We start from the raw sequence: 21,063 nt of genomic DNA, 5'->3' as shown, positions 1-21,063 counted from the left end.
CAAAGACTGAAACAGGTAGCAAGAATGCAAGCAGATACATACTTAGAGTAAGTACAGAACCAGCATACAGGAGATGTAACTACCAGATCTAGTTTGCTGAATGTGCTATAAACATGGCAGTGTAGGAATTCTTAATGCAACACATACATGAAGCTGGAAAATGTACTGTACGCATGTGCAACATCAGATTGTGCTCTGGTTTGTACCAACAGATCAGTGGTAGCCAGTCTTGGGTGGTTTGAGCTCTCTGGCTCCTGGAACTTGGCTATATTTATCCCGGCTGATGTAGCCTGTCAAGTGTGTCCTGCTGTTGATAAGGTGCCATAGTTGACAACAGTGGGGGATCAAGGGGGCGGAGCAGGATGGGGGCTTCCACCAAGTGTTTCTTTAGAGGGTCTCAAAAGTCCTGCAGTCTCATTCCTGTTTAGCTTGGACCCTGCTTTCTAGAGACAGCTGGGAGCTTCATCAGAAACAAAGTGAAGATGCCAGAGCCTGTAAAGAAAACAGGTAAGGATCACAGCTGACAGACAAAACCTAAGAACAGCTTGACAGAGAAAAATGTGAGTAGCTTTTGTATGCTAGAGAAATGAGATGTCTCAGTGGAAAAAAAGAGAGAAAAAAGAGACGATATTTTATGAAGTTATAACAGATGTTGAGTGATCTTGCAGAGAAATCAGCAACTAGTTTGGCAACCCTCAGCCACAGAATTTTCTCAAGAGACTTTGGATAAGGAAAGAATAGAGGTGAAATGCATTTAATTCTCAGATTCTTTTCATTTCTCATTTCCTTTCCCAGTCACCTTTAGGACTCTGAAAAAAGCTTGTGGTCTCTCTCTTGGGCTGTTAGGCAGCATAAGCCTCTCCTGCTTTTGGATTTTTTTCCCTGATAATTGCAAGGAGGTGTTATCATCAAACTTTGATAGTATTTGTTGTTAGTGAAATCTCTGAGAAAACGAAAGGAAATGGCACCTGGTTCAGAGCTTATTCTTTCTAGTTCTTCCAGCCAGTGACAGCAGAGCTCTAGGAAAAAAAGAAGGCATTGTACTGTAAAGAATATATGCGTATTTCTTTCCACTCACCCTCCTCCATCCTTTCCCCCTGAGCCAGAAGATAACTAGCCCTTTTCAGAAAGCCAAGGTCAAAAAGCCCAGTGCAAGTCCTGCCCCATCAGAAAAACATCAGGAAAAGATTTCAGATTTAGAAAAGTTCTAATTTAAAATTGAGAAATAAGGAATCGCTCAGAGGCTGCCCACATAGGTAAGAAGGGGAGGCCTAGGATGAGGTGTAAGGTCCAATGAATCTGTTTGTCTAAGAAGGAGGAAGAGAACCTGGGAAGCAAAGGTAGGGAGAGTTTAGCTTCAGGACACCTGTGTGTGGGTAGAGGAAGATGTCTCAGGAGCACTTTGTGTCCACAATTAAGGTTGGAAAAAAAGTTGTCAAAAGCTGAAGTTATGATGGTTTGAAAAGTGTGCACATATTCAATACACAGGGCTGGAGAAAATTGTGCTAAATATGGGATTCTCCACTTTTAGAGCTCTCGCTTCACTGATGCCAGTGCATACCCAGAATCACTACTACCTGAATGTACAGCACAAGGTGCATACTTTTTTAATAATGTACAGTTTCCAGAGTTAGTCAATAATAGCTATTGATACTTATTAATGTAGGCCTTTGTGCTTTGCAAAGGACTGAACAGACATCAGTCTCCTGTTATGCTGGTCAATGGGATATCCTGTGGTCACCACAACAAAAGAAGAACTTGTTAAGAAGACCTTTCTTTTTGGCCAAAAAAATATGGAATCAGCCACTGCCAGAGGCAGAGCACAAATCCAGCCTGTATCTCCCATTAAGAACTGCAAAGCATTAAAGTATGATTAACAAGATTTTTTTATGTTCCCTCTATATGATAACTCTAAAGCAACAGTGGTGTCACCAATCTGTCAATTTTATCACAACTATAACATCATTTGATGTTCTTAAAGCTCCAATTTCTGAAATCAGATGGAAGTAGAATCATAGGTTAAAAAGTATATACCAGACCTTGTAATTGTAGAGAAAACCTTGAGAATATAAGCAGTAAAGGTTCAGCAATCACCCCCAAAATAAGACATTCATAATCATATTCTATTTTTAAAGTCACATGATTTTTGAGATTTATTGAAATGTCTAATGTTTGTGATTGACAATGCTGGCAAAAAGAAATATGACAGAGTAGGCAAAATTTGACAGTGTGATCACCTAGGCATTGTGACTTTTGATTCCTAAAGGTTTAACCGGCTTTAAATTAACATTTTCAGTGTCTGTGGATGAGAGGTAACTTCTCTGTTTGTGAAGATGCCCACCTTTGCTAGCTAATGGTGAGAAGAGAAATTCTATTCCAGCTTATTTCTCCAGAGAAATCTCACTGGTGTCTAACATCACTAGTCCTACACCATTCTTATGAACAAATCAGCTCAAACACTGTGATTATCACAGCAGGGGGAGGAAAAGCTCTTATTACCTACTGTGACTGAGACAGAACCAGTCACATGCCCCATAACTTCTAGAGGGGATCTTCTCATTCTCCCAAGAGACATTAATCCCTTTGGTTTTCTATTTCATGTTGTTTATATAGTTCAAGCCATTTCAAGATGGGATAATGTTTAACATAATCTCAGGAGGGCTGAATAATCATCTAGCAATTCATACAAAGGAAAATGCTTCATGCCAGAGAATGATCAGAGATAATTCTGCCTATATCTGCTGTTTCAACAACCCTTTTAACATGTTAAAAAAGAGAAAGGGGAAAAAAACCCAAACAAAACAAGAAAACAACAACAACCAAACAAAAAAACCCCCACAAAACCAGTGTAGTAGGTTTTCTAGCAGACATTCTTCTACTTTAAACTGTCCAATTAAAATAATTCAGGATAAGACACTGCCCTATTTATTTACAGAATACCAAAGAACTGTCATAGCTTTCCAGAAAATCTATACACTCCTCAACAGCAACAGGATTTAGAAGACTTGTAGCAATTTAGTGTCAGAGCAAACAATCATTGAAAAGCATCACTTTTTGCAGGGTTCTGTTGCAGAAACTTTATGTTCCTCTCCCTTTGATTTAAACATTTCATAGTTAATCTCTGTTCAAAGGCTCCCTTTCAGAAAGTTTTGCTGTTTTTTTTTTGTTGTGAAAATTCAGAAAGGTTAAAAAAAACCCAACCATTTCCCTAACAATAGTTTGTGACACTAAGAGGAAACAGCTGAGCTTTTAAACACCAAATTTAGTAGATAAATGGGACTTAATGGGAAACGTGTGCATTACTATATCTGGAAAAGGAGAAGTCTGGTATTACTCACCTTCTCTGAAAATCAGTCAATTTTTATTCATGTATTTTATAGGTTGAGGAGTCTAGATTTTGCAGTTCACATTAGGAAATTTTATCAAGGGTTTATAAATAACCTGGCTTGTAAGTACACAGAGGCTTTTGGCATTAATAATAATAATCAACACTGCATAATGAAGAGTAGACTGTAGAATTTTAGTCTGAATATAAGGTCATTGTTTTACATTTGCAAGCACCTAGCACAGTAAAGTATTGCTCCATGAAAATTAACTTCTGTGTACCACAGTAATACAAAAATAAATAATTATAATTCACATAGATATAATTTCCTCTTTTGTACGTTAAGATTCAAAGCAAGCTGAACATTATTATCCCCATTTTACAGAAAAAGTATGATGGATGCACAGAGAGAGAGAGAGGTGACTCTGCTTAGTGAAACTATTCCTCGCCTGTTGCTCATGTTACAGGAATTTACAATCTCAGCTGCTGAAGTAGGCAAGGAATGATAAGATTGAGTAGTTCAATAGCTTTTGGATCAGGGAATGATTAAGCTTGTAATTGCAAGAAGCCACTTAGGTCCTGACCAAGGAATGTGCAGCATCTTTATATAGTTCCTCAGCAAGGAATTTACAAGCTCCATTATTGAAGTCTGCTTATGCACACTCTGGCTTTTAACTCAATGGAAGAGCAAATGGTATAAAAGGAAAACTAGATGCCACGTGTAAGTACTAAAGCAAAGATAAATTTTCAACATGAAGCCTCAACAAATTAAGGAATTCCAAAAGCTAATGCTACTTTTGAAATATTAATTCAATACATTGGCCAGATATGTATTTTAATACCAAATACACAGAATATGCAGTCAGATAACTTTGTGGGAGAAAACCTGTGACTATTTTTTCTAATTACAGTCATCACAGATTTCTGCTGGATGTGCATTCAATCAGCTACATTAAAGTCTCCTAAAACATTTATATCTTTAACAGTTTTTATTTCAGAAAGGCAGAAATATAATTTGAAAGCCTTATCTAGCACACATTCTCCTTAAGTGCTTATCTCCCTCTCCTCCGTGTACGTATCACAAATAATGAATGATGAAGAGCTGAAGTCAGAGCCACCACTCTAAAAGGCAGAATGAAAATAAATAAATAAATAAATAAAATAAAATAAAGCAACAAGAGAATGGCTCTACCCTATCACTCTATCTAGTTAAAATTACTTGTGGAACCCACACTTCCTCCTCACTTTCATTTCACATACTTCACACATACTTTGAAATTCTGTGATTTTAGGAAAAAGTTTTCACCTAATGCTTGTGATTCTTAGCAAGCCAAATTATTTAGAGAATGTGGCTAGGAACTGAAATTACTCCAGTTATTTCAACATAATTTTAATATACATCTCATCTCCATTTTTTCTGACAATAATCAAATAGGAATGTGTCTTCTAGCTTCTAATACTAACTTTTATTCTTATTAGGGATACAACAGTACTTAGTAGCTACTTACTAACAATTTGATGCTGTACAAAGACAAACAGAAAAACAGTCTCTGCCTCAAAACACTTACAAAATAAAAGCCCAGTAAATAGATAGATAGTTCAACAAGAGAGCAAAGGAAACAATTATTACTACAATAGATAGTGACCTGGTTAGTAGCTTAGCCATTTTCTACATTTTTGCATAGGAGAGTGTGAAAAAGTTTTGAAGCAGAATAGTAAACTAGGTTGATGGTGGATGTTAGAAGATTTCTTCAAAGCAGCTCAGAAAGTAAGGGAGAAAGCATGAAGGTGCTAGTATGTAGATTTAATAAATGGCAGCAGCAGGAAGGCAGAACACTAGTTTTATTATTTCACTTAAGTAAAAAGTGAAGGAAATTGTTTTTGGAATTTAAATTATTTCATTCTATTTTAATTTGGCCAAAAGCAAATGTATTTTATATTTCTTCAGCCTCCTGAGTGAAAAACTTATTAATAAATTATTATCAAAATGTAATCTGATCATGAACCTCCAAATAGAGCTTTTTATTACTAATTAATGAAGATGTAACTCATGTAACATACATAACTGTATGGCTGATGTGTACATCTTCAGGTGTTACAAGACTTTTAAAGGGTGGGTGCTGCTTGGAAGTTCCGGTAACAGCAGTATTAGCCACTGAAAAGTTTTCTGCAAGACTATTGCAGACCACACACAGCCTGCTTCCACTTTTGCCTGGGGTAGAAATTTGCTGTTTTACATTACTCAGAAGTTATATGAAGTTCCTTGCATTATGGAAGCTAGAAGTGGTTGGGAAGGTCTGGGATATAGGAAGTGAAGTGCTGAAAAATGGGTTAGTACAAAGTGGCTCTAGGCTTATTTTCTTTCATTAGCTCCACGTCCCTCTTCTCTCCCCATGTTAACTCCCCACAGCAATTCCAATTCCATCCCCACAGAACACACACACACAGAGCACCTATCATTCTCCTTCCCTTCCATAATTCCTGTCATCATCAGCACTGGTAACTCATGTGCATCTATCCTCTCTCTCCAGAATTGCTGTAGTATGTTACTACTAATGTCACCTTTCTCTCCCTTTGTGCAAGGTGGGTTAGAATTTACTGGGAAGCAAAGAGTTAACAAAGTGGCCTGCAGAGGACATGGGCTACTTGGTCATCAGGTGCCCCAGCCCAATGGCTCCTAAGTGCGTGTTTGGCTGGAGTCTGGATAAACATGTGATAGTGCCTGAGATCTGTCAGTGCCTGACAGGCACGAGAGCTGTAAGATGTTCCACAACATCACATGAGAGGTGTCACAGTCGTTGGGTTTTCCACAGCCTCATGGTGGTGGTCCTATCCAAGAGTGTTTTGAGTACGGAGTGGACATATAGAACTCAAGGGGGAGTATCTGGGTAGAAGCCAAATGTTGAAGTGAGAGAGATTGCCAAATAAGGAATGTGTTTCTGATAAAAGCAGGCAAAAGTGAGGCTTTCAGGACAGACATGAAGTTTTGAATGGTGTTTAGGAACATTCCTAATGAGGAAATAGCTGGATTAGATTGGTAAAACTGCATGAGAAAAAAAATATCTGCTGGTGAACTTGGATTTATGTGTTACTTAGAGTAGCAGCCACAATGAAGGAGACCAGGAATAGCTGATCTCTCACTTCTCTTTCTTCTGTTAAGCAGCCCGTTCTTTCCCCCAGAAGGAAAAATGATGGCATTCTCTTCACATGCTTCTTCAGCAATCTCTCATCTGCACCAAAGTAATTTCCTGTAAAATCTCCAGCCATACATCACTACTTTTCCTTTGCAAATATGAACAGTGAAAGATGAAAAGAAATACAGATGGATACAGAGACATGACTTTGGACACTGTCACCCACTGACTCTGAATCTCAAGTGCAGGAAAATGACTCTGAGAGTCTCCTTTACCTGCAGAAAAGTGGGTTCTCAACAAATGTTCTTGCTGGCCTTTAGTCTCATGGGAGATTTTGGGTTTTTCTGATTTTATGCTTTAATGGAAGAACTCACAATCATTTTAAGTTGGAACTGAAATAAATCTTTTGGCAGGAAAGGGAGAGAGAGAAAAAAAAGACAAGGAGACTTACTTGTAAACTTCTACATATGTATTTAGATTTCCCAAAAGTCAGAAACATTATGTGGCGGTGGGGATTTCTCACTGTGCATGCAGTTCTGGCCAACAATCTGTTTTTGTTGAGTCATCTAAAGTAAATGTAAGAAACCTAATCACTTTACAGGGTGTGCAGCAGATGAGAGAGTTACTTCCAAGTATGCATGTCTTGAAACCCTGCCATTTGTAGGCTGGAACCTTTACAAGCCACATTGCTGTTAAGTAATTAATATATTTATAGATTATTTTGTGCTTAAATAGAAGAGTGATGATGATGGCACTCAGAGACAAAAACCATGCCTCTTAGCTGCTTTATCTCTAGCTTCATAGGGAGAGGAGCCAGATAGTGGGTATTTCAGGAGTGGGTTCCTGAACTGACCCAGCTCCCCACTGTGCAGCAGCCTGGCCACCTTTACATGTCTTTTGAATTCTGTACATCAAACCTGCTGTCTACAATAACTCTTCTGCAATTATTCATAATACACTGCATCAAAGTATACCCTGCTGTATTGTTTACTGAAGTGCAACACTATATCAGAAGATATGCAACTGAAAACAGGCATGTGAGTATTACGTTATACTATAGAGCCCTACACAGTACTATATTCTGTTTAAGAACAATTACACCACTTACAGGCCTAAGGTTAGGAAGAACTCAGATAAAAGCATGCAGGGACATTCCACTCCCAGAGGAAATTTCACACACTTATAATTTAATATGGAAGAAAAGCATGCAGAAGAATACAACAGGAGCTCACTCAAGGCTACTATAGGCTCAGTGCAAAGCAAAATTGTTTTTTCATCAAATATATAAAATGTGGGGAAAAAAGAAAGAGAAAAATGTAATTTAGGCTTTTTATGTAACACAGAGAGGCAAAATACAATAGACACTAAATTATAAAAGTATTTGTAACTGATACTTTAGTTGATGTTTAAGCAGCTTTGAATCCTTTGCAAAACAATGCAAGAAACATGAACTGTGTTATGACTAAAATCCAAAGGCCATCAGATGAAATCTTTGCAGACGTAACTCCACGGATGTCAGTTAATTTGTGCAGTCTGAGGACATGCTACAGGAATAGAGATTTTGTGCAATGAACAGATGGTATTATTAGTAATATACCATTTATACTAACTACAGCACCTGTTTGAACATGAATATAAACTATTTCTTTTAAAATATTTCCATGCCATGTTCCTTTCATTTTTATAAAGCAGAAACAAAAGTTTACAGCTAATTAGAACCATCGTTGTGGTGTTTGGAAGAGTTCTTGTTGCTGCCCAAGTAGGAGAGCAATAGACAATTTGCCACAGAGGTGACACATATAATTAAATGTGATGAAATTACTAATATTTTATAAAAGTGTGGTTATGTAGGGGTAAGCCAGTAAAAAGATGACATAATGATGCACAAAACCCATTCAGTTTATGCATCAGAATGTTAATTACTGGTATTTTTATACATGAACATAGCTCATGACAATTAGCAAAAAGATAACAGATTTCATTAAGACCAAAACATGAGCATAAAATTAAAAACTTGATTCAAAATAAAGTTGAAGAAATATAAATAAATAAATCTGGGTAAAGAAATTAGTAAAATAAGTTACCTTACTAAAATCTAATCTTGAGAAATATTAGGATACTCATGGACCAAAATCACAATACATTGCTTGCTTTCCAAATTCCTGTCTGTTGTACTACTTTGATTAAATGAACTAAAACGTCATTTGGTTTATGCTTGTTCAACCCATATATTAATAACTTCATTAATTCTTATTATAAGCATCATAAGTGCTTCTTGACACATAGAGGCAATATTTTGATCCACCTTGTAATTAATTAGAAAACTAGTTGTTGTAGAGTGCTACGTAGGCAAGTACTTTAACTTTTAATACTGAACTAAACATTTGAATGCAAACAACAATTGATATTATTTTAGCTGGGATAGAATTACAAGGACCATCATTGGAACGTGTATCCCTTTCCACCAAAGCCTTGCTCAGACAAACCAGAAGGACTAAAGATGAACCATTAATTCATTGTGGTATATTAGGACACAGGTTACTGCACAAACTGCAGTTTTATTGGAGGAACAAAACCTGATCCTGTTTAACAACTGTATTAAGCAACTGTTAGGACAGAATTCATATTTCTAAATAAAACTGCATGGCAAATTAATGTAGAGAGCTTGATATGTAAGAATATATATCATGCCATGTTGTCATAGATCAAAACATTCACTTACAAAAAATCAGAGCTCATTATGGGGGGAAAGAAAGAGGAAGATGGACAGTGAGATGAGTTTGCTATCCATTCCATTTTATTTCATGACAATATGGAGAAGATATGACATCTCAGTCAGAGACAGAACTCAGTAAACTCAAAGACAATTCCACAACTTCTCTGTGGAAAGTGTTGTAATTTATATCTTGCACAGGCAGATGGGAGAGAAAGGAGACAGCTGTTGCAGCCACAACAGCTGACTACACCAGATATGCCACAATTGCAAAACAGATTTTAGTGAGCCCTCTCTCTTTTTTTAGTTTCTGCATTTACCAAGAAGCCGAAGACAACAGAGGTGACAGCCGGAAGCGCAGCTGTGTTTGAAGCAGAGACAGAAAAAGCTGGCATCAAGGTGAAGTGGCAGCGAGCTGGCACAGAAATTACTGAAAGTGAGAAATATGTCATCAAGGCAGAAGGAAACAAGCATTCACTGACAATCAGTAATGTAGGAAAAGAAGATGATGTGACATATGCTGTAATAGCTGGAAGTTCCAAGGTCAAATTTGAACTCAAGGTCAAGGAACCAGGTACAGTATTTCCTAAGCAATTCTCATTTCATCAGTATTTCCAGCCCCACATGTAAACTTCATGAATGAGGCCCATGGAAATTAGCCTATCTGTGAGGTCATGGTTTAATTGAGACACCATCAACTTCCATGAGCCAGGGGAAGAAATGATAGACAAATTTTTAAAATACTTTCTCTATATTGATTACTAGCAGTGCCTAGAGCTTTTCCCAAGCTGCACACAGCATTAGCATTTGGAACATTACATTCCAATAGCAGAGTTAAAGAAAATCTAATGAATAAACAAACTGTTTACAAAAATAATAATTGCATCATTTTTCATTACCTTTTCTATTTAGACCACTGAAGTTAACATCAAAGTGTTATTCATCAGCTGACAAGTTTCTATACATCAAGACTATAGAATTCAAAAATCTAGGCATCAGTTCTTCCCAAGCTCAGCAAAAGAAAGAGCCTCATCAACCAGCTTCAGTAGGCCCTTTCTGCTTCCAGCACATCCTCTAAGTTCTAGAAAACCACAGCTAATTTCTCTGCATTTCCTAACATATATTAAAAGCTGTACTTTTGCAAAATTTCTTAAGAAAAGAAGTAGAAACATGACTTTTTCTAATCTTGTCTTACATTCATTTCCAGAAAAGAGTGAGACAGTCACTCCTGCTGAAGCTGTTCCAGCCCCAGCTGCCTCGGAGTTGCCTGCTCCACCAGTAGAAAGCAGCCAAAACACAGAAGGTAATTGAGAACACTGTTATCAAGTCTGGCTCATTAACAGAAAGGAAGAACAGGAACAGGGAATCCTTAGAATCAGTGAGGTAGAGACAGTAGCTGAAAGCAGACCACTAGTGATGAATGACAGACAGTAAAGAATAAGGAATCTCAGAGACAGAAGAAACATATTGAGATACTTTGAAATTACTTAACAAACTCACTATATAGGCTGTAACAGAAGCTGATACAGAAAGTTCTAACAAATAATTCTGATGTTTATTTCAGTTATATCTGCTGGGACTCAACCAGAAGAGCCTCTGGACCCTATTGGGCTCTTTGTGACACGACCCCAGGATGGAGAAGTTACTGTTGGTGAGTACAAAATGTGAGTCAAGTGATGTTTGTAAACTGTACCTGTTGCTTGACTATATAGCTCTCCATGTACAGGATGACAGTAGTGATACAACAGATAAATTAAACACTATTCATAATCTCATTTTCACCTACTTCCCTTGCAAGGTGGAAACATTACATTCACTGCCAAAGTGGCAGGCGAGAGTCTGCTGAAGAAACCATCAGTTAAATGGTTCAAAGGAAAGTGGATGGACCTGGGAAGCAAAGTGGGGAAACATCTCCAGCTACATGACACCTATGATCGAAATAACAAGGTACAATTGGCAGAGTAAGGTTCTCAGCCTTCTAGATACTAATCTTTAATCTGGGGAAAATATAAGATAATATAGGATTGTTTTGATATTAAGGTACCCAAAGCTACACACAATGCTATACTTATGCATAGAAGTCTATGTTTTGACCATGCAGACAAGAAACAAGCACTACATACAGACTCTTGCATGTCTTATCTATGAGGAGATGAAAAAATATCTGGAGGACTAGGGGAGCAGTTTTGCACTATCTACTGCAGGATTCCCTCCATCTTCCTCTCAAGTAATAGACACTTGTTATATTTAAGAGAAAACAATAAATCAGACATATTTAAATATGGTCTATCTTGGTTTTAATAGATCAAGCATTCAGCTATCAGTATTGGAATTTATTGTTCTCTTGCATTGTCCAGACTACTTTGTAAAGCTGAGTAAGATCCATTTTTACCACAAATGCATTCAAAGATACACAAACAGGAATACAAGAGCCTGTACCACGACCTCGCATCCTGTGTGGTATATGAAACACTACTACCCTCTCCTGGATGGAACAGAACAGACTTGTTCACATTAGCCACTCCTTTTGCTGAATTTTTAAATGTACTGTATATATTCTGGGTAGAGGCTGTATTTGTTTAATGAAAGCTCTATTCCTGTTTCCAATGTACATGTAATTTTTATGACAGTAATGAGTTACACACTCAGGAGGTTCTAAAAGGACACAGCGGCATGTTTCATCTCTTGTCTATTTCTCTCCATGCCTTAATATGCTGTATTCTCTCTCTCTCTCTTACACCATTGGCTTTTCTAACTTATGAATTGTATTGGTGTCTATTCTAGGTATACACCTTTGAAATGGAAATCATAGAAGCAAACATGACTTTTGCAGGAGGGTACAGATGTGAGGTGTCTACCAAGGACAAGTTTGATAGTTCTAACTTCAACCTGATAGTCAATGGTAAGATGAATTCCTGGCACCTTGTTTCTTCCTTTTATTTTTTTTTTCCCTACCCGTATGCTTACCAACAATTCTTTCTGGTACATAGCGGCTACTAGACAAGCATAGATATGAAGTATAGAGCTGAAGAGCTACAGGTACACTTACAGAGGCACACAGATGAGGATTGGGATGGGTTGGCAGAGATACAGAGCATTAGAAGTAACACTTGGATGTCACCCAAGTCAGAACTGTGATGCTCTTACAGAAAGCACACAGAAAGATGCAAACCAGCCCAACTTTTCTCTAGCTTTATTCTGATTTCAGATCCATTCTTTCATGACATTTAATTCCACTAGAATAAAAGAGAGGTCCATTCTTACTTTGGCAAAAGTTCAGTATTAAAAATGGATACTTGAAAAAAAAGGGGGGGGGATGGGACAGAAAGCTTTAGACATGTGACACTTATCAATTCCTTTCTTCCAAATAAATTCAAGTTGTGCAGAAGCACTTCTGATATAAAATTGTTTTAAGATTAGGTGACTCATTTTACATAATACATGGTGCTACCCTCACAACTGCTACACTGAAAAGCTTATCAGCAATTGAAAAGGAAGTACATTTTAACATCCATTTCCCCCTGGTGTGGAATAGTTTAAGTAAAACAGTATAAGCATGGACCACCTGAAAGTGCTGAACGTTTGGACTATTTCATGTTTCAGTGATTCTGTTGAAGGGACTGCAACATTAATTTGCATCCAGCAACCAATGAACCCAATACGCAAAGACAGAAGTTTATTGAAGATCCTCAAATCAGCAGTGTTCATTTTTGAAGTTCTGCTAGTTGGCTGTAGGCCTCATAAGACTTAGGAGTTGTGATTGGGGACAGTTTTTCTCCCAGTGGTAGCAGTACACCTATTCATACCTACAGAAGCTTAGAACAGAGCAGTAAAGTTCTCTCTATGCAACATCCTCGGTGGAGTTTCTGTACATCTCTACATATTTCCAGGAATTTACCTTTGCTTTCAGAGAATGGATTACAATTTATTATTAGCAATAATATTCAGTTGATATCCAGTGGTTTTCTCATTAGGGCTTAAATACCCTGTGAAGCCAGCATTGAAACTAAAATTTACCAGCAGGAAAATTGACAAACACGAGATAAGACAGTTCATCATGCTGCAGGTTATTATGAAGCATGAAACAGAGTTCAGTTATACATGCAACACTGGATGTTGAAAGCTAGTTAGTGAAGGCTACATGTTTAAAGATGATGCTTCAATCTTTCAGTATGATATTGTAAATTGTGATCAGTTGAAGAACTTTAGGGGGAAAAAAAAGTCTGCAAAGGAAAAGCTTTAGAAATAGCACTGTATTTTTGCATTATTTTGACTTGCTCTCCCATTCTTGTTCATCACTTTTTGTCCCATCAGAAGCACCAATAACTGGAGACTTGGATATTCGCTCTGCCTTCCGACGCACGTGAGTATGTGCAGTAGAAACTCAGGTAGATCAGATCATACTTCCATGTGGAATTCATTACTTTCCTAAACTAACTAAAATCAAAGCTGTTGTGCGAACAAGCACAAAGATAGTGATGTCTACTAAGAAAATATTTGTATTAAGAAAATATTTCTACTATTAAATACTATACAACTCCTAGATATCATCTAAGAGAGTTTAGACTTTGTACTAGCACAACAATCCTGCTTGTCTTCAATTATGCAATTAATAATGTGTATAATTCTACCAAGAACTTCAGCACTTTTTTCCAGATCTGTAAAATGCACTCCAGATGTGGACCACTAGAGAAGGAAAAGATTCTGTGTAGTGCCTAATCTTGATTTGGTCTGGCTTGAGGAACTACATGTACCTTAATACAAACATTTGCTAAACAAAGAAGTGGAGTTTGATGTGAGCTCTGTAAGCAGCATATCACTGATAACATCAATACAAGCATTTTGATTGTATTTGTTTTCATGTTCTGTAATTCTATTAATTGAATGGAGACAGTAAAAATTCAGATATATGTAGGTCTTAGATATTAAAGACTGCAAGGTATTGCACTGATGTCGAAAAAGCTATTCTCCCCACACCTGTAATACTGAGTTGATATGACTTAATGGAATAATATTCCCTTCTATTAGTAAAATTTGCAAATTTTTTTTTTATTTAGACATTAACGACATGTGTTTTTTCACTGCTGAGTATTTCTTCTCCCTTTGTGTAATTCAATTTCTGTATTAGTTTTTGTATATATTTGCAAAGTTACTAGACCAAGAGTAGTCCAACAGACATCTATTTCCCTAACATAGGGCAGAAATCATCTGTGGCAACTCCTTGAGCTTTTCCCCTATAAGTGCTATTTTTATAAGAGATTTTGGGGGTTTTTTTAAGCATTCTATCACAAAGAACTAAAAAAGGCTTGCAGAATTTGTCTACAGTCAAATCCATCTATAGGTAGCTGACCAGCCTTGCTGTGATGCCTATTAAACGGAACGCACTCAGTGCATATCTGCATTGTGTTATCTCACTGCAGTGAAATTAGGCTTCAAGAGTTTCTCCTCTTGCTAGCACAATTAAAAGAATTTAGAATCAGTTCACAGTGAGCGCAGTGTGAACAGCTTCAGGCTGTTCAGATTTTTAGTTTCTTCTGTAAGAATGGGGCCAAATTTTGAACTGAATTGTTTAAATCTAAAGCTTTGTCTTTGATACCTCCAGGAGCCTGGCAGGAGGAGGGAGACGGATGACTTCGGCCTTTCTCAGGTAGGCACTGTCTGTGTCAGCAGACATATTCAAGTCTAACAATGAACTGTCTCTCTCTGCTCAGGAAAAGAAAAAAAAAGAAAAAAAAAAACCAAACACAGAACTAGCTGCACCTTAAATTCCAAATAAATCATCATTTATAGTATGTAGTATTTATATGAGACAAATACATATAAGTAAGTAGTAATGTGAGTATAAATAACAAAAAGAGTAGTTTGATAGTTCAATGAGAGGCAGATTCATCTACAGAAAAGGCATGTGTTCAGCAAGTGGCATCTTCTCACCATTGTTAGAATAAGTAACTTCAGATTATATGCATGTCTGCCCCCTCTGTATTACATGTTTTCCTCTATACTAAGCACACGCTAACTAATATTGCCACTGCTCACAGAAATGTACCAGCACACATGCATAGGAAAATCTGTTGTTTCCTGGCACAGTCTTTATGCTAGTATCATTAAATTTCCCACCCTATCCCTTTTCGTCCCAATGTCTTCTACCATAACAAAATTAGGAACTCTGAAACTTAACTCTATGCATGTTAAAGCAGTTATTAGGGTCTTATTCTTCAGAAAAGCTAAATATTGATTGCTCGGCTTTCCTGAAAATCTGATTTAAGTACCACCTGGGAAGCAATAAGGTGACTAGTTATTCTCCCAGCTGTAGGTTCTGATTTCCTGAATCTTTGATCACAAGAAGCCATTTTCAAATTTGGGATTATACTAGTGATTTTTATGTACATTTTATGCCTGCAAGCACTGAAAATCCTCTGAAAGTAGGCAACAAAGTGACCAAAAATAAACTTTTCTGTTTGAGCTATATACCCAGAAAATTACCCTTTCCAGTACTGTGCTATCTTGAAAGTAATCACAGAAGTAAAAATGGTACTTTCTTAATAAAAAGTTCTCTTCTCACAACATATTCAAAATTACACCGATTCAAAATTGTTACTTATTCTCACTAACCTTGCATTGTCAAGCAGCACAAGAAGTTTGGGAATCATTTCTCTTCCATTTTATTAAGAGTACTGTTAAAATGCCCATCATTTATCTGTTGAGACTGTTTTCTTACTTTTAAAAGTATTTGTTCCTGCAAGATTGAATTTTTCCGACATTCTGGTTTACACTTCTACAGACTGATTTTCTCTGAAGCAACTAGCACTGTGTATTGACAAAGACAGCATTACAGGCTGCCACTACCACCAGTACAACTGAAAAGAACAATTTCTGTGTATAAAACAATAATTAAATATAAGGTATTGCTGCTGGAAGAATCTGAATGCTGTGAGATGGCATCACCAGATTCTTATAATCAAGACAACAGAGGTGTCAAGAAGCAACTGAACATTGATGATGGGAGACTGACTGAGATGAAGAAAATCCATTTTGACTTTCTAAACCCTGTCTGAATATAAAAAGACCTTTTTTTTTTTTTTTGCTAAGTTGAATAATCAACAGTCATGAAATCCAGTGTAACTCTCAATACTTTTATATCAAATCCCTGAAGTAATTTTTTAGGAATTAAACCCAAAGAAGTGATTTTAGTAACTTTATGCTAAGTTTTCAGAGTAGATCTGTCCTTCAAATGTTCAGAAGCACAGCTAAAACCACATTTGATTCAGAACACCAAAAATAACACTCTGCATATGAGTTCACCACCATATGTAACAAACAGAATTGCACAACAAAAAACTCCTGCTTGTTGCTTCTTGTTCTCATGAATGAATTCATCACAACATTGCTTGCCATGATGCTTGTTGAACAACTGCATATTGAACCTCATCTCAGAATCAAAGTCAGATCACAGAATTCCTCCTTTAACTCTCCCAAGCACCAATGTTGTGACACTTTTTTCAGTACAATGAATTCTGGAATCACAAAGAGCCTTAAGAAATAATTAGAGCTGGGATAATACTATATAAAAAAAGTGATTTTAGATTGTAAGAAGTCCCACAAAAATTTTGGTTAAATACTGCCCCACACTGTAAACAATATCCACATTCCTGAAACTACAGCTTTCCAAAAGCAGTAATGATTCTAAAGGAAAGCTTCTGTGATGTCTTTATGATAATTAATACATTCCAGATCAATATGACCACCAAATTAATACCCTGCACAACTTTATCCATAATCAGTACAGAAAAAATACAAGTTCATTAAATATATTTCTTAAATCTATATGAAGACCAATATAGACAAAGAGCCTAATTAAGTCACCTTCCATGTCAGCACACATTCTAAGTCATTCTAAACCCATCTACTGCTCCCCTACAGAAATATATCATCTACATAATTATTTAGCCTCACAAGCTATTCCCATTTCCTTCTGAAACTAATTATAGTTTTCTGTTACTATACAGTACCGAGGGACATGAAGAAGGTGGAGAGTTTAATTTTAGTGCCCTACTGAAAAAGAGGTGAGTAAAAATCCATAGACTTAAAGACATAAAGTAATGAGCTTCTGTTGAACAACTCTGAGAACACTAAAACTAGAATAAGTGAAAGTTTCATAAATTCAGAATCCTTGTAGTTTTGCTAAAGCAGTTCTACTAACTGGAAAAAGCATGACAGGTAATTATGGCAACTTCCCCAAATACTCAGCATTTGCTGCATTTCTGCTAGGTTTATACTGGAGAGAAAAAAAAAAAAAAGACTGATCTTTCCCAAGATAGACAAGGCTGGGACTGGGGTAATTACATGCTTCCACAAGCACTTTTCATTAAAAAAAACCCAAAACACAACAACAATTCACAATATCTGTCTATAATGCTGCCTTACTAAGAATTTTCTGTCCTAAGTTTTCACAATACTTTGAATCAGAGAGCTGGGAGGACAAGCCTTTTTATTAGATATCTAAATGTTACTATTACACTATATACCTATATTACATATAGCTGTTTATCATATATATAAAAAGATATTCTATGTTGTATAAATATTATATAAATATTTTTTACTCTTCTGATTCTAGTTTTTCTTTCTTGCTTTTATTTCCACTTTTTTTGTGGAACTTCCTCTACCATTCTCATCCTTCCTTGCCACATCTGTTTTCATAACCTGTCTACTTATGTTTTTCTCTTTTTACCACCATCTGAATCTGGATGTTTTGGATTCCACTGTTGCCAACAGAGAGTAAGATTTCTATTTCATTTTATTATAAATGCATGGGTCAGACTGAATATAAGAACCATTTGGTTTGAAATAACGCATGCATCTTCATCTTTCTTACATGTAAAGCATGACAAAAATTATACAGTATGAAAATAGTCAGCCACCAATTTCTGGGCCAGAAATGCTTTTAAACAATTAGTAGAAGTTAAGGGTGGACCATTCAATACAAATCAATGTATTTCTCGGAATGTCCTGTGGTTTTCACTGTCACTTGCTTTTATAAGCAGTTTTAAATTGTCCCTGAATTTCCAGATTTTCTCAATAACCTTGTGCTTTAAATTCCTACTGTTGTAGAAATTAGAATGAGAAAAATCATTTGCATAATATGCCTGCTGATGCCTATCAAATATGTGCTTTTTGTTCCATCCATTCTTAAACATGTTAAGTGAACATATTACTGAAGTCGCTTATTCCATAAACATACAGGCTTCTCTGTTACAAAACATTTCTTTTTATTCCAAGTAAAGTTTCCATTGCTCCGTATCATCCCATTACTCCAAGCATGCTTCTTTCTGTTCACTGCCCCTGGTCGCTCACTCGTCTGTCCAGCTCCTGAAGTTACTATCAACACTTGTCACTAGACTCATGTTTTGCAAATCTAAACTTAGTTTAAATTTTCACAATCAAGTACTTGGGGTGAATGTTGTGAATCTGTGTTCAGCCTCTGCTCAGGTACGGGTATCTCTATTTATAAAAAGTGTTTTATCTTCACAAAGAGTACAGGATCATGTAGACATCTGAAGTAACGTGGTTACGGAAGGCAATAAAGCCACAATAGCCTCATGTTTCACTCAGGTTAACTCACCCAAATTTCAGTGGGGCAAACAAGGTCACATAGGTGTACAAAGCCCTGTATTATGCAATATGCAATGTATCCAACAAGAAGTGAATTCTGGCTTTGCAGTAACACTACAACCAGAACTCTCAAGGAGGCCAGCTAGATGAGACAGAACGTACACCTATAAAATCTTCTATAGCTGACATTGATATCAAAGTTTCTTGTTTCATCATGAACCCCAGAGAAGCCTGAAACAAAAAGCGCATTAGAATTTTTTTTCTAATTCTAAAGTAGGGAAAATATGTTTTCTGAAGAATGGCAGTAATCAAAACTGTACAGGTTTGAAAGCTGAAATACAATAGCTGTACACACATTCTAATTTCTATAGGAAATGTAGGGCAAAAAAGAATTGTTGATCTCTCAAAAAATTTCAAATAAATGGAGGACAGCATGAAAATATTTGCATAATTTCATACAGTGACTCCAGCTGGAATGAAGTGCTAAGTACTATGAGCCCCTCTCCTAGTGCCTTTCCCTTCTGCTTTCATAATTAGTTTTGAGCAGTGATAGAACTCTAAAAAGTAGTAAAAATCTCCAGTATTTCCAGAAATGCTCAATTTGTGGATTTAATTGTTCATTATTATTAGACCAGAAATATAATTCATTAAAAGAAGCTTATAAATTTCACTGCATTTTATCAGTATTTTTGGCCTTTCTTGACTTATAAGTCTCCGTTTAGTGAATTTAAGCATACTGATAAATTCACCGCTCCTAGTTTTTTTTCACAGCCACTTTAGAAGTAATTTGTGGATCCTTTAGGCTTTGCACACCACAGCTTGAAGACCACTCCTATATTAATGAGAACTGATAGGCATAAAAAACTCATCATGGAATGAAAGTGTTCTTCATTAAAATAGAATAGAAAAAGGGACCTCATGCTGAGGAACTCTCAAGAGCTATGCAGATTCAAATAGAATTGAGGATTATTCTTTTACTGCTTCTGCTTTGTCCCACCTAATTTACAAGTGCTCCTCAATCCAAAGGTAATGAACATTCTGACTATAATAAAGAGAGCTCCATTTAATACTGTATCTCCTATCACTGTAATTTAATTAACTGGTGTTGACATACGGATGTCATGGGCCAAGGAGAGGTCATTGGGAAGAGGAAGGGAACAGCTGTCACAGAACTATTAAATGGGATAGTGAGCAGAGACCTTGAAGGAGGTGACAGCTGACAGGGTCCAATCAGTTGACAGTAATGGGATAGGAAGGAACCATCTCTGAGATGTACAAAACTATTTTTAACCCCTCCACATATGTTTAAAACATATCAGCTGCATATTCCATTTACAGCAGGTTCACTAAGCTGCATCTTAATGCCCCCAATGCATAGTTAACCTATGAGGTGATCACTCTGAATAAGGATCCCCAACATGAGGGAGAGTAACGCAAGGGTGGGAGAAACTTCAGGAGTCCAAGTGCTCTATTACTTTTTGTACGCTGCTTAGTTCCTGTTGGTAGTGGAAGAGTACAGCCTAACTGTGGAAACTCTGTGTCTTTATGGGATCAAAGAGAATGTTTTAACAACTACAAAATGGTGAAAAGGAATACTGGGATGGGAAAACCTTTGCTCAGAGGCAAAGACATGTTTTTCTTTTCTTTTTCAGAACTCAATTAAATACTATAAAAATTACAACCTTTACCTTTTAGTACCATTTTACATGCAACTTACAAGCCTCTCCTTGTAATTAGAAAGTATTAGTATTTCCAAGGAAGAGACTATACTCTTGTATATAATCAAATTTCTTGTATTTCAGCTTGCATATGATCAAATTTCTTGTATTTCAGCTTGCATACACCAAAACAGCATTGCCAGATATAACAATGGGATGACACTGAGTAATGGAAAAGCTAAAGCAAAAATTAAGGAAGTCTTCTCAATACTGAGATATACTAGACTGGGGAATTGCTTCCAAACTGGAATATTTTTCTCATGATGTATTTAAAAATAAGTCACACAAAGTATTTTTGAAAACTCCATGGATAATCCTACCTGCAAATTTTCAGGTAAAGGGGTGTATACAGGTGAGCATAGAAACAGGCAGATAGACAGAGAGAGCACCAATGTTTATATAATGCCTGAGGGAAAATAGTAACATTTGACTCTGTTAAGTCTTTCTTCTTTCCTACGATTTTATATTTCCTTCTGAGATACAGTTTGCTTCACAGAACATTAATTGTACTAGTACAAAGAACTCAGCACATATTAGAAATATTATATATTCCTAGTTTTA

At 36.5% G+C, this 21,063-nt stretch overlaps 1 protein-coding gene across 1 annotated transcript in view; it reads left to right on the top strand.

Annotated features, from left to right (window-relative positions):
- The first annotated feature begins 344 nt into the window (after positions 1-344).
- MYBPC3 (myosin binding protein C3) overlaps positions 345-21,063 on the top strand; it is a 62,023-nt gene continuing 41,304 nt past the window's right edge. Inside the window, exons 1-10 of the mRNA XM_075030852.1 lie at positions 345-507; positions 9,480-9,746; positions 10,380-10,475; positions 10,737-10,823; positions 10,971-11,119; positions 11,957-12,074; positions 13,487-13,535; positions 14,775-14,819; positions 17,179-17,235; positions 17,948-17,950. Coding sequence (XP_074886953.1) covers positions 483-507; positions 9,480-9,746; positions 10,380-10,475; positions 10,737-10,823; positions 10,971-11,119; positions 11,957-12,074; positions 13,487-13,535; positions 14,775-14,819; positions 17,179-17,235; positions 17,948-17,950 — 896 coding nt within the window. The 5' untranslated portion in view covers positions 345-482. The remainder of the gene's footprint in view (positions 508-9,479; positions 9,747-10,379; positions 10,476-10,736; positions 10,824-10,970; positions 11,120-11,956; positions 12,075-13,486; positions 13,536-14,774; positions 14,820-17,178; positions 17,236-17,947; positions 17,951-21,063) is intronic.

The sequence above is a fragment of the Buteo buteo genome, chromosome 6 (genome assembly GCF_964188355.1).
Source record: "Buteo buteo chromosome 6, bButBut1.hap1.1, whole genome shotgun sequence".
In the NCBI taxonomy this organism is placed as follows: Eukaryota; Metazoa; Chordata; class Aves; order Accipitriformes; family Accipitridae; genus Buteo; species Buteo buteo.
This window is presented reverse-complemented; position numbering and strand designations above follow the sequence as displayed.